Genomic DNA, 13,967 nt, shown 5'->3' with positions numbered 1-13,967 from the left:
TTAAAAGCCATCTATGAAAAGCCCACAGCAAATATCATTCTCAATGGGGAAGCACTGGGAGCCTTTCCCCTAAGATCAGGAACAAGACAGGGATGTCCACTCTCACCACTGCTGTTCAACATAGTACTGGAAGTCCTAGCCTCAGCAATCAGACAACAAAAAGACATTAAAGGCATTCAAATAGGCAAAGAAGAAGTCAAACTCTCCCTCTTCGCCGATGACATGATACTCTACATAGAAAACCCAAAAGTCTCCACCCCAAGATTGCTAGAACTCATACAGCAATTCGGTAGCGTGGCAGGATACAAAATCAATGCCCAGAAGTCAGTGGCATTTCTATACACTAACAATGAGACTGAAGAAAGAGAAATTAAGGAGTCAATCCCATTTACAATTGCACCCAAAAGCATAAGATACCTAGGAATAAACCTAACCAAAGATGTAAAGGATCTATACCCTCAAAACTATAGAACACTTCTGAAAGAAATTGAGGAAGACACAAAGAGATGGAAAAATATTCCATGCTCATGAATTGGCAGAATTAATATTGTGAAAATGTCAATGTTACCCAGGGCAATATACACGTTTAATGCAATCCCTATCAAAATACCAGGGACTTTCTTTAGAGAGTTAGAACAAATTATTTTAAGATTTGTGTGGAATCAGAAAAGACCCCGAAAAGCCAGGGGAATTTTAAAAAAGAAAACCATAGCTGGGGGCATCACAATGCCAGATTTCAGGTTGTACTACAAAGCTGTGGTCATCAAGACAGTGTGGTACTGGCACAAAAACAGACACGTAGATCAGTGGAACAGAATAGAGAATCCAGAAGTGGACCCTGAACTTTATGGGCAACTAATATTCGATAAAGGAGGAAAGACTATCCACTGGAAGAAAGACAGTCTCTTCAATAAATGGTGCTGGGAAAATTGGACATCCACATGCAGAAGAATGAAACTAGACCACTCTCTTTCACCATACACAAAGATAAACTCAAAATGGATGAAAGATCTAAATGTGAGACAAGATTCCATCAAAATCCTAGAGAAGAACACAGGCAACACCCTTTTTGAACTCGGCCATAGTAACTTCTTGCAAGATACATCCACGAAGGCAAAAGAAACAAAAGCAAAAATGAACTATTGGGACTTCATCAAGATAAGAAGCTTTTGCACAGCAAAGGATACAGTCAACAAAACTCAAAGACAACCTACAGAATGGGAGAAGATATTTGCAAATGACATATCAGATAAAGGGCTAGTTTCCAAGATCTATAAAGAACTTCTTAAACTCAACACCAAAGAAACAAACAATCCAATCATGAAATGGGCAAAAGACATGAACAGAAATCTCACAGAGGAAGACATAGACATGGCCAACATGCACATGAGAAAATGCTCTGCATCACTTGCCATCAGGGAAATACAAATCAAAACCACAATGAGATACCACCTCACACCAGTGAGAATGGGGAAAATTAACAAGGCAGGAAACAACAAATGTTGGAGAGGATGTGGAGAAAAGGGAACCCTCATACACTGTTGGTGGGAATGTGAACTGGTGCAGCCACTCTGGAAAACTGTGTGGAGGTTCCTCAAAGAGTTAAAAATAGACCTGCCCTACGACCCAGCAATTGCACTGCTGGGGATTTACCCCAAAGATACAGATGCAGTGAAACGCCGGGACACCTGCACCCCGATGTTTATAGCAGCAATGGCCACGATAGCCAAACTGTGGAAGGAGCCTCGGTGTCCATCGAAAGATGAATGGATAAAGAAGATGTGGTTTATGTATACAATGGAATATTACTCAGCTATTAGAAATGACAAATACCCACCATTTGCTTCAACGTGGATGGAACTGGAGGGTATTATGCTGAGTGAAGTAAGCCAGTCGGAGAAGGACAAACATTATATGTTCTCATTCATTTGGGGAATATAAATAATAGTGAAAGGGAATATAAGGGAAGGGGGAAGAAATGTGTGGGAAATATCAGAAAGGGAGACAGAACGTAAAGACTGCTAACTCTGGGAAACGAACTAGGGGTGTTGGAAGGGGAGGAGGGCGGGGGGTGGGAGTGAATGGGTGACGGGCACTGGGGGTTATTCTGTATGTTAGTAAATTGAACACCAATAAAAAAAAAAAAAAAAAAAAAAAACACAAAAATTTGGTTCTCACTTAACTTGACCTGATACAGTAAATGAAAATTTCGATATAATAATTTATTTACTAACAGTAACAATTACATAGCACTTAAGAGGCTTGACACAGCCTATTTAATTGAATCCCCCAAAATGATTTTGCTAAGTTTCTCTAATATATCAACCTAAAAGTCAAGGTAAAGAGAGGTTCCTTGCCCAAGTTAAATAATAGATTAAAATGAAGAAAAAAATAAATTAAGCTGTACAACAAATTTGTCTGACTTTTACAAAAGTACCCAAACATGGAGTGGCTATTCTGGGAGAAAGAAAGTAGAGGCTATAATTGGGAAAGGGCCTAAAGGGGACTTCCAGGCTGCTGGGAACACTCCACTTTCTGATCTGGGGATGATTATGTGGGTGTATTCAATTTGTATTAAACCATCAAGTTGTATACTTAATACACTGTAGGCTTTATACTGAATGGATGTCATGCTCCATAAACAAGTTTTTAAAAAATCCACTGGGAGGGGATTTCTAGAACTTTTTTTTAAAACAACTTAAATATCCTCTAGTATATCAACTCTCTTAACAAATCCTTCCTCTTAACAAATTCTTCTTAACAAATTCTCCTTAACAAATTCACCTCCACCTCCCTTGAAGGTGTCTTTCTTCGTCCAACCTCATAAAGTTTAAATCACATTGCATAATTTCCGATATTTCAGTCTTTATCCAAAAATAATTAAGAGTGGTTGCCTCAATCTTTTTTAAATAACTGTTTTAAAACATTCTTTAGGCCTTGATCCAAATATATATTTATACTTCCATCAAAAAGAAAACATAGTAGCAAATCTGTAATTAGTTTAAACCTGCTTAACACCTAAAAAACAGAGGAATTATGGCACAAATTTATTTAAAGAAACATATACAATATGATTACCCTCATCTTTTATATTCTATATTAGCATTAGAGCAATACTTTACTCAGCAACTTTTCAGGAGTTTGTCACCAGTCAATAACCCCCATTTGCCGATATTCAAAGACTCAACCTGAAGGTTTACCTGTGTGTCCTTGGTCTCTGGTTTAAAGAAGCTGTCCTGCCTGGACTATGTTGACTTCCGAGCCTAGCAGGACTTGTCATGTAGTCATTAGGAACTGTTGGGGGTTTAACAGGTTCCAGAGTTTTATAAGGAGTATTTCGTCTAAAGAAGCAAAACAGAGAAAAAGAATAATGAGTAAGAAAGATTAAATGGTATTGTCACCATATTTGTGATTGTCTCTTTGTAACCAAGTATAACACAATTTTTCTTTATCTGTAATAATAAAGTTTTGTTTGAAAAAATTCTTGGGGAGGATCCCTGGGTGGCTCAGCGGTTTGGCGCCTGCCTTTGGCCCAGGGCATGATCCTGGGGTCCCGGGATCGAGTCCCACGTCGGGCTCCCAGCATGGAGCCTGCTTCTCCCTCCTCCTGTGTCTCTGCCTCCCTCTCTCTCTGCCTATCATAAATAAATAAAATAAAATAAATAGATAGATAAATAAATAATCTTTTTTAAAAAAATTCTTGGGGGGATCCCTGGGTGGCTTGGTGGTTTCGCGCCTGCCTTTGGCCCAGGGCATGAGCGATCCTGGAGTCCTGGGATCGAGTCTCACAATGGGCTCCCAGCATGGAGCCTGCTTCTCCCTCTGCCTGTGTCTCTGCCATTTTCTCTATCATAAATAAATAAAAATAAATCTTAAAAAAAATAATACACACATTAATTAATTAATTGATTGATTGATTAATTCTTTAGGATGTCTGGGTGGCTCAGCAGTTGAGTATCTGCCTTGGCTCAGGGCATGATCCCGGGGTCCATGGGATCCCTGGATGGCTCAGCGGTTTAGCGCCTGCCTTTGGCCCAGGGCGCAATCCTGGAGTACCGGGATCGAGTCCCATGTCAGGCTCCCGGCATGGAGCCTGCTTCTCCCTCTTCCTGTGTCTCTGCCTCTCTCTCTCTCTCTCTCTATGTCTATCATAAGTAAATAAATCTTTAAAAAATTAATTAATTAATTATATATTATTCCCAGCCCAGTGACCCACAAGCCACTATCCTTGTACATTATGAAAACAATGTACCTCCCCTGCAATTTACTCCTACTTCAGTACAGAAATATATGAACAAGTATATTCTGATACCATTCTGATATATTCTGATACCAAAAATGCCATGTATTTCTCAATAAATGATTTTAACTTTTCTATTTAATAGCTTCCTATGTTTTTTTCAGGGGCTAAGGGTTTACAGAATGAAAATGGAAACTAAGATTCTGTCAAAATGTTGACTATCAATCTCTGTTACTATAAAATAATGATTCCTCACCCCTCTACCAAAAACAAGAAATCTACTATATTGCTTCCTACGTTAAGATCAATAATCCTTCAAAGATGTCTTACCAATCAGTCTATATTTTTGCTGCACTTAGAAGGAAGAAACCACCAACTATTATCTTTTCTATTTCTCCAATTGGCCTACATGCAAAACTTAAGTATAAAGGGCCCTCAGATTATCAGTAGAAACACAGTTCAGAGTTCTCCAGGTAAAGAGTCCCCCTGCAGGCTATGAAGCCAAACCACATAAAACACATCGCTAATTCAAACTCCTGCAATAGGAATATTGTAAACACATATGAAAGCACCATATGGAATCATCCTGCAATTTCATTAGAAATAAACTTAGGCTAGACTCCCCCCGCCAAAAAAAAAATTAGAAGGTAAAAACTAGGGATGCCTGAGTGGCTCAGCAGTTGAGCATCTGCCTTTGGCTCAGGGCATGACCCCGGTCTGGGATTGAGTCCTGCATCAGGCTCCCTGCAAGGAGCCTGCTTCTCCCTCTGCCTGAGTTTCTGCCTCTCTCTGTGTCTCTCTCATGAATAAATAAAATCTTAAAAAAAAAAAAAAAGATAAAAACTAAATAATGCTTATTTGCACATATACAAAAGATTCTTTCTAGTACAGACTTCTATAGAGAAAATTATAAAACAAGCAGATTCTGTTCAAGGAAAGAAGAAACAAAATGAATTTGTAAGAGGTAGTTCACATTGAGAGCATCCCACAGCAAAGACCCATACACTTACTTAAGTCACAGAAATATCTTTCTCTTTAGCATATGCCTTTTCTTGTAAAATGTAGTTGCATTCTTACCCCAGCGTTCCCCGGCCTGACATGGGAGGGCTCGGTGGTTTCTGAGTAGGAGGATTTGTTCTCGACAGTGTGCCAGTTCTTGCAGGCTGGTTATTTCCATGCTAAAATGTGGAAAGAAAAGCTTTTTATTTTTATATCAAATTGTTCTGTTGGTGTTTTGACACCATGTATTATTTTTTTTTAATATCAGAATGTGAAGTAAGGATTCCCAGACAGTTTTAATAACTGACTTTGGTACTACATTTTAAAAAGTCAAGAAATTTCCACTTGCACAAAGCTTTTTCTCCTATTATCTGTGCTATCCAGACCAATTTATGGCAAATACAGATGTGATTATTGGATTTTATACATTATTTTACTGTTAAACATGTTCACTGAGATCAAACTTAGCTGCATTCAAGTACTGGATTTCCAAAATTTTTTACATGTGTACATGAATAAAAACTATAGATCTCAGTGTCAACTTGCTAAAACATTAATCTGAAAAATCATCTTTATCTTAACAATTCAGTAACAAAGTCATATGTGTCTGGAAAACCTCCTAATTGTTAAGTCAATAAAAGCAAGGCAACTATCCAAAAAAATGAGCAAAGCAATAAATGTTAGCAAAATTAATGTTCCTATATAAATGCAGATGTCAATATATCATTGATATATTAACACATCCAAGCTAAATGTTGCTGATTTGAACTGAGTTTATTTAATCTACATAAATCCTATGGGAAAAAAGCAGACAGACATAGGAAGAGTTTTCAAATTTTAGTGGCTCTGCAGCCTTTATCAAAATAGAGGGAATACTGTGGATCAAATGATAAGTAGTATCTCTTACCTTGGCTTTTAGCCACTTTACGTTGGCAAAAAAGGGGGGGAAAAAGTAGAAATTAATTCTAAATAAATTGTATCTAATAGGACACGTTTACATTTATAGTCATTCAATTCATGTTAATAAGCTTTTACCCAGCCATATTTCAAATATTTTATAAAGAAAAAATCCATAAGCAATAGGGAAATATTCACATGTATTAAATATTTTCCAAAAAAATATATTCATAAGGAAAACATCACTAAATTATGCCGATCTCATGAAGGCCCAATAATGTCTTATATCAGTATTTATCCCATGAAACTAAACTAACTGAATTACAGATGATAAACACTGATTTAAACACAAACATCTAACACATTCGATGTAAGGCTACTTTAACACATCAGTGTACCAGACATAAGGCTTTACCAAACAATCAATGCTCAAGTATTCATCAGATGAATGGTAATATAGTATTCTAAAACTGATATTCTAAAACTGATAAGCTGTAAATGCTAAAATTCAAAATCACATGGTGCTTCCAAATTCAGAAAAAGACCTAGTACCTGAGTATTAAAAAAAAAAATCCCTATGCACAATAGCAGCTTAGCCGGATTCTAACTAAGGCATACAAACAAGGTCTAGGGGATCCATGGGTGGCTCAGCGGTTTAAAGCCTGCCTTCGGCCCAGGGTGTGATCCTGGAGTCCCGGGATCGAGTCCCACATCGGTCTCCCTGCATGGAGCCTGCTTCTCCCTCTGCCTGTGTCTCTGCCTCTCTCTGTGTGTCTCTCATGAGTAAATAAATAAAATCTTTAAAACAAACAAACAAGGTCTAGAAGCCCTCTCATTTGTAATTTATGAATCTAAATCTGAGCAGGCCAAAAGCAGAAGGTTATAGGTTGCTTTTGTTCTAAGTTTTCTTCTGAACCAGTTTAGACAAAATTCAAAACTGAAGAACGATTGCTTTGATCCTAAAGGCTACTCCTATGAAAGATGACTAGCCTATATATGAAATAACATGTACTACAAATAATATGAAATACTGTGTATAGTCCTAAAGCATCACTACTTGTACCATGCCACTTAAGAAATACCTTTAGGTTGTAGAGTCTAACTTTGTATATATTGGGGTCTTAAGTTCTTTGACATTTGTCTTTCTAAATATGAATCTATCATTTTTCAGGTGACATAAAGGCAACCATTAGGAAAGTCAACCAAAGAAGGAATGTACTTTGTCTTGGATATATTCTTATTTCTAGGAATTAGGCCAGAATTTTAGTATTCTTTAAATGTTTGTTTAGAATGATATTGCTCATTTTCATCAATGTCTAGAATCCTACCTAGCTGCTACATATCACATCTGGATTTAGAAAGTGTAAACCTGAGTAACATTATTATCCTTGGAAATAAGATATACTAATGTGATAGCATCTCAATACACTAAATATTTTTAAAATAATTTAGAAATATTCCAGATATGACCACCTATCTTGTTTCTACTGAACAAGAAAAAAAAATAACATTCAAGTATAAACTGATTCCAAGTGAAAGAATGAATGGAGAATCGGGGAATAAAAACTCTAGCAGAACTTTGCTACTGTGTAATGATGCAACCTTTAACCTTATATGAAGTTCTGCCTTTTCTATCTAGTGTGTATTTATATAGAAGTGTCTGAGTTTGAGAGTATTACAAGGAAATCATCTCTGTATCTTACAGCTTAAAATACTGTAATTGTTAGCAACCAACAAGATTTATCCATTTAAAAAATCTCCAAAACACATCCAAACTAGACTTTTATTTCCTTAAGATCTCACTTCATTTCTTTAATATTTACATTAACAGGCCACTTTACCATGTCCTTGGAATCTCAGGTTGAAAACAACAGGATTCTCTTTGATTCCTCCCTATCTTCTGACCCTAAGGAAATTATAAGCCTTGTATACCACAGGTGCTGTCCATAAAAAAGGCCAATCCTTTCTTTACTATGACTCATTAGTTTACTCTTTTAATACAAATGAAACCTTCAAAAAATATCATTCCTATGTATATATTATAAATACTTAGTGTCTCTACTAATAAAATGTAACAACTCCTAGATTACATGGTCTTTTGAGACTTAAAAACACATACAGTGAAAGTCCTTTGTAAATTATAAACCAGGCTATAAAGCTGTTAATTAAAAATAAATTTAGGGACACTTGGGTGGTTCAATCAGTTAAGCAGCTGCCTTTGGCTTGGGTCAAGATCCCAGGATCCTGGGATTGAGCCCTGCGTTACCGGCGGGCTTCCTGCTCAGTGGGGAGCCTGCCTCTCCCTCTCCCTCTGCCTCTGCCTCTCCCCACACTTCCCCCTTGCTCACGCACTCGCATACATACATAAATTCCTTAAAAAAATTTTAAATGTCTTTACTAAGTATTCAGGTCTTCTTTAGCTTACTCTGAAAAGCTGTACTCTTATAAGGTTCATCTTCTTTACATTCTCCTTTATGTATATATTCTGGTGGTTTCCTTATGCTAGGATTCTCTTATCCATATCTTACACTGCTTCCAAAAGTCAAACCAGACATAAGATATTTCTTCCATATTTTGAATTCCTACCAAACTTATGTGTAACCATCTATCTCACAGCATAAAATGCTTCACCATATAGTATTATTTAAATAATACAAGTATCAAAACCCTGAAATTTAAATCACAAAAGAAAATATGATGGAACATTAATTTCAGAGTCTGGAAACTTTAACATGAAACTTGGTAGACATAAGAAGAAATACTAATATATTTGGATATAATTTTTTTAATCTATGTGTATTTTTTAGAATACCCAAACATTAAAAAAGTCAAGAGCCAAATAGCAGTATGAAGAAATTTAGGAATATATAAGGAACTCATTTCCTTGACAGAAAAAAAGAGTTCTTACCAATCAGTAGGAAAACAGACTTCTAAATAGAAAAGTGGTGGACAAAGGTTAAGAAAATAATTCTAAAACTATAAGAATAGCTTCTCTCTTTTCCTTCTAATAATTTTGGCCCTAGTATTTGTTCATTAACTACTATCCAAATTTCTGGGATACCTGGGTGGCTCAGTGGTTGAGCATCTGCCTTTGGCTCAGATCATGATCCCAGGATACTGGGATAGAGTCCTCCATCAGGCTCCCCACAGCCTGCTTCTCCCTCTGTCTGTATATCTAACTCTTTCTGTCCCTCTCATGAATAAATAAACAAAATCTTAAAAAAAAAACCCACCTACTATTCAAATTTCTAACCGTCACTCTACTATGCTCTAGAAATATTTAATTAAGCCAGCAATGAATGATCTGTCAGAGAAATCAGAAAACAAGAGAAACAGAGTGGCAATGAGACAACTGGGGAAAAAAATAACTGTGTATATATTTGTATATCACAGAAACAAAATATGGACAAATATGCCACATATCAGACTCTAAGAAATGTTATTCTCACAGACCATCCACTCTCTCACCCTAATCAAAAATATATTTTAAAATAACCTGTGTATAACATGTGAAATAAACTCAGTATTTTAATAAAGTAAAAAAAAAATTTAAAAAATTACCTGTACAATACAAATGTAGTCACAGAACTATACGTTTAAAATGTTAAATAATAAATTTTATGTATATTCTGCCATGATAAAAAGAAAAATCATGTGTCAGTAACCATATTACAGAAAGCAGACTGCCAAAATTCATATCTGCATACTTTCAATATATATTATGTGGCATTTATACTTCCCATTTATACATATATGATGAAATAATTTCATATTCTCACCCAAAATTTCCTTATGAAATTTGCTTTCATCTTCTATTCTGCTAAGTACTATGTATTAAACTATTAAATATAGTTATTAATGGAGGAATAATATAGGATATTCACTTCTAAGATGATGACATTTTTTTTATGCACGTATTTTGTTTTGAAAGAAAGCAAGCTCAAGATTAGTTAGGTCAAAGGGAGGCAGCCCAGGTGGCCCAGCGGTTTAGTGCCATCTTCAGCCCAGGGTGTGATCCTGGAGACCCGGGGTTGAGTCCCACACACATCAGGCTCCATGCATGGCGCCTGCTTCTCCCTCCCTCTGCCTGTGTCTCTGCCTCTCTCTCTCTCTCTCTCTGTGTCTCATGAATAAATAAAATCTTTAAAAAAAAAAAAAAAAAGAAAAATTAGGCCAAAGGGGAAGAAGTGAGCACGAGTGTGTGTACACACATGCATACGCGTGTGTGTGTGTATATATAAATTTTAATCTCATGGCAATTAATACAAAAAAGATTTCTTCCAGACTCTCAATATTCAAATCCTATAGCTCAATCTAGTCTAAAATAACTTAAATTCCAACTGAATTTAAGCTTTTTTTTTTTTTTTTTTAAGCTTTTTTTTTTTTAAGCTTTTTTTTTTAAAGGATTTTATTTATTTATTCACAAGAGACACGGGAGCGGGGGTAGAGGAGGGAGAGAGAGAGAGAGAAAGAGAAAAAGAGAGAGAGAGAGAGAAAGAGACACAGGCAGAGGGAAAAGCAGGCTCCACGCAGGGAGCCTGACATGGGACTCGATCCTGGGTCTCCAGGATCAGGCCCTGGGCTAAAGGTGGCACTAAACCACTGAGCCACCAGGGCTGCCCTGAATTTAAGCTCTTTTACAACTCTAGCCACATACCCTGGGTAAAAATATAAGAAACAAACAAGTAGCCTCTTCTACATTTGTAGTGTTCCAATTTTATATCTAACTTCAAAGCATGACAGAAAGGGGGAGATTCCAATAATGACAGCGCAGAGTAGAATAAAAGTGAGTATTGTCAGTCAGCTACACTCTTCTCTTGATCAGGAACCCCAAATAATTTAGAATGCAACAGAAATCCAGCAATAACCCTGGTCAGATCAGCCAGCTAGGGAAAGCTTCAAGATTCTAGCCAACTCCTAAAAATTTATTATAAAAATTCTGAAAATCAGATACAAAATCAAATAATGGTCCTCTAGGAAAGGGACTATCAAATTTCATAGGAATCGTTTATCCTGAGCAAAAATGGCTATAGAATTCAGGTCATTCAGTATGTTTGCAGAATAACCCATAAACATCTAAGAAGTTGACAGACTACAGGTATCTTTCAATAGCAGCTAATTCTGCCACGCTAAGATATGAACATGGGCAACAAATAATCTCTTTCCTAAAACCCTATTGGGGCAGGGGAAGGCAAGGAGGGTATGGTATGCAAAACTACATACAATTTTTTGTTTTTCATAAGTTGCTGGAATTATAGCCACATCTACATAAATGCACTTACATATATTTTTTGAAATAAAAGGTTCAAAGTTTTTATAAATTATTTTGTAAAACAACTCTGCAAAGCATATAAATTTTTTATTTTTAAATATTCATTCAGTAGTAAAAGCAAGACATGGCATTCACAATATCTGTAATATTAGTCTAGGATTCAAATGGCTCTACTGACAAAAAGCCATGGTAAGTTTTACTATCTTCTGAATACAGCCTATTTCACAGATAAAATTCTGACTCAAACTTAGTATAATACATAGCTAATATTAAATATTCTTTGAAAACTATAATGCTAGTTACTAGCTAAGAGAATCTATTAATTAAGAAAATGATTTTTACTGCTCTATTTCCTATCCAAAATATTTATTGGATAAATTATTTCAAGTTAATATAAAAATGCTTACCTTGACACCATGGCCCACATCATCCAGAACTGTATAGTCAATAGGTTTCCGAATATACCTTACAGGACGCTCCATGTTTGCAGGTGCTATTATTTTGTGAGTTCTTGATGTATTCTTATTTGTTGTCAAAATACCAATCTCTCTCCGAGCCACTTTTTCTTTGTGAATGTCCACGGTCTAGATTTTAAATTTGAACAAAGAAAATATTATTAGGCATAGTAAATTAAATAACAGCCATATATATTGACCATATACAAGGTTGGACTACAGGACAGTATCACATGTCTACTTTCCAGGGAATACTGTATCTTTCCCTTCAAAATTAAGGAAATTAATATCCTTGAGGCTCAAAACAAGGAATATCTAAAAGTGATTAAAACCAACAACTGAGGGACGCCTGGGTGGCTCAGTGGTTGAGCGTCTGCCTTTGGCCCAGGGCATGATCCTAGGGTCCTAGGATGGAGTCCCACATCGGGCTCCCTGCAGGGATCCTGCTTCTCCTCTCTCTGCCTGTGTCTCTGCCTTTCTCTCTGTGTCTCTCATGAATAAATAAATAAAATATTAAAAAAAAAAAAACCAACAACTGATTTAATGGAGTTGGTTCCAAAACAATTTCCAGGGAAGCAATTTTCATTCCTAAAAACTCTGTGTGTATGGAACAGGACAGGTATCTTGCTCGGAGAAGCTTTTACTTTATTTATTGAGGATGCAGACAAGGAAGAAAATCAATAATTATAACACAATAAGGTTAAGTGCTGTAGTGACCTACACACAGGGCATCTGAAACCTCTCCAACAGTGTTCAGAGACAAGATACCTAACTAGGTTGAGAAGGGTTCACTTAAAGACTTTATAAAGTAAAGAAGAAAAAAAAAGACTTTATAAAGTATGTAGGTTTTTAAGAATGAATAGAAGAGGTAAATATGGAAATTATTCAAGGCAATCAATCATGTTGCAGATAAAAGGTATAAGAGAAAAGATGGTAAGTTAGAGCAGAGGTTACAAACTGGCATCATGCAGCTTACCTAATACTGGCCTTTATGGCTTAAAAATTTTGTTGTTGTTGTTTAATTGCTAACATTTAAACCTAGATAGTAGTCAGCACATAAGAAATAATTACACAACTACTCAATAATTTAAACTTTGTCCTAATGGTAGTGAGGAACTGGTAACAAATTTTAATTGGGTGACATCATCAAACCTGCATTCTAAAAGATCCCTGGAGTTAGAGCATCTATCTGGGTGGCTCAGTTGGTTAAGCATCTGCCCTCGGTTAAGCCATGATCCCAGATCCCAGGGTCCTAGGATTGAGCCTTCTTGCTCCCTCTCCCTCCTGCTTATGTGCTAATAAATAAAATCTTAAGGAAACAAACAAACAAACAAAAAAACAGATCCCTCTAGTAGAGGTGGTGAGGATAGACAGAACAAGAGCACTGGCCATGAGACCAGGCAGGAAGCAGTGACAATAGTCTAGGTGGAGAAGCAGCAAAGATGGAAACTGAAGATGGTCAAGGGGTATTGTCAGAAAAAAACCAAGATTCTATTAATGTTTAAAAATAACCTGTGTTAATGTTTAAGATTCTATTTCCAGAATTTAAAAAATTGAATGAGAGAGGATCTGCAATCAAAATATTCTCCCAACTCCAAAACAAGGTAAAGAAAATTCTCCTTCAGTGTCTAGAGTTTTTGCACATCTTACAAGAAAAGGCACTGCTCCCCCTGTCTGGGATATTTATAAACAGCCTTAGAAGAGATGGTGTTTTCCAGGAGAGCAAAAGGTAGGCTTGCTTTCTGTCCAGTGTAATAAAAATGTCAGCTCTGGGGCAAAGGTCAGGAAGGCTTATTGCCCATTATAAAAGATCTGGTCCCCTAAGCTGGGAGTTCTTTTCCTGCAATGGCCCCATCTCTGTGTGCAAACATCACTTGGCTCTCTTTTCAGTATCCTACAGAAATTGGGGCTAGTTACCTAGCACAAATGCTGACACTGGCTACTGCTATTGCCATGACCAATGACATCCTGCATCTGGCCCAAGAGTCTCATGTCTTTAATACTGTCTATGAAATTGTGGCAGGCTAACTTCTTAGCTTGCACAAAGGGTAAAAAAAAATCTTAAACCTTTCACAATTTTTGACAGTTTTGGAAATGAGGCAGA

The 13,967-nt window shown here is 36.5% G+C and overlaps 1 protein-coding gene across 10 annotated transcripts in view; it reads right to left on the bottom strand.

The window, feature by feature from the left end:
- Positions 1 to 13,967, bottom strand: part of ABI1 (abl interactor 1) — a 117,655-nt gene that overhangs the window by 24,921 nt on the left and 78,767 nt on the right. For 6 of the 10 annotated variants that reach the window (XM_077896724.1, XM_077896727.1, XM_077896726.1 and 3 more), the window contains exons 3-6: positions 11,816 to 11,992; positions 6,147 to 6,161; positions 5,318 to 5,418; positions 3,201 to 3,341 (exon numbers count right to left, since the gene is read on the bottom strand). In XM_077896724.1, the coding sequence (XP_077752850.1) occupies positions 3,201 to 3,341; positions 5,318 to 5,418; positions 6,147 to 6,161; positions 11,816 to 11,992 (434 nt within the window). The remainder of the gene's footprint in view (positions 1 to 3,200; positions 3,342 to 5,317; positions 5,419 to 6,146; positions 6,162 to 11,815; positions 11,993 to 13,967) is intronic. The other 4 variants (XM_077896725.1, XM_077896728.1, XM_077896730.1 and 1 more) reach the window with 1 other exon arrangement.

Source organism: Canis aureus, chromosome 5, assembly GCF_053574225.1.
Source record: "Canis aureus isolate CA01 chromosome 5, VMU_Caureus_v.1.0, whole genome shotgun sequence".
NCBI lineage: Eukaryota > Metazoa > Chordata > Mammalia > Carnivora > Canidae > Canis > Canis aureus.
Note: the sequence above shows the minus strand (reverse complement) of the source record. Positions and strands in the feature narration are given on the sequence as shown.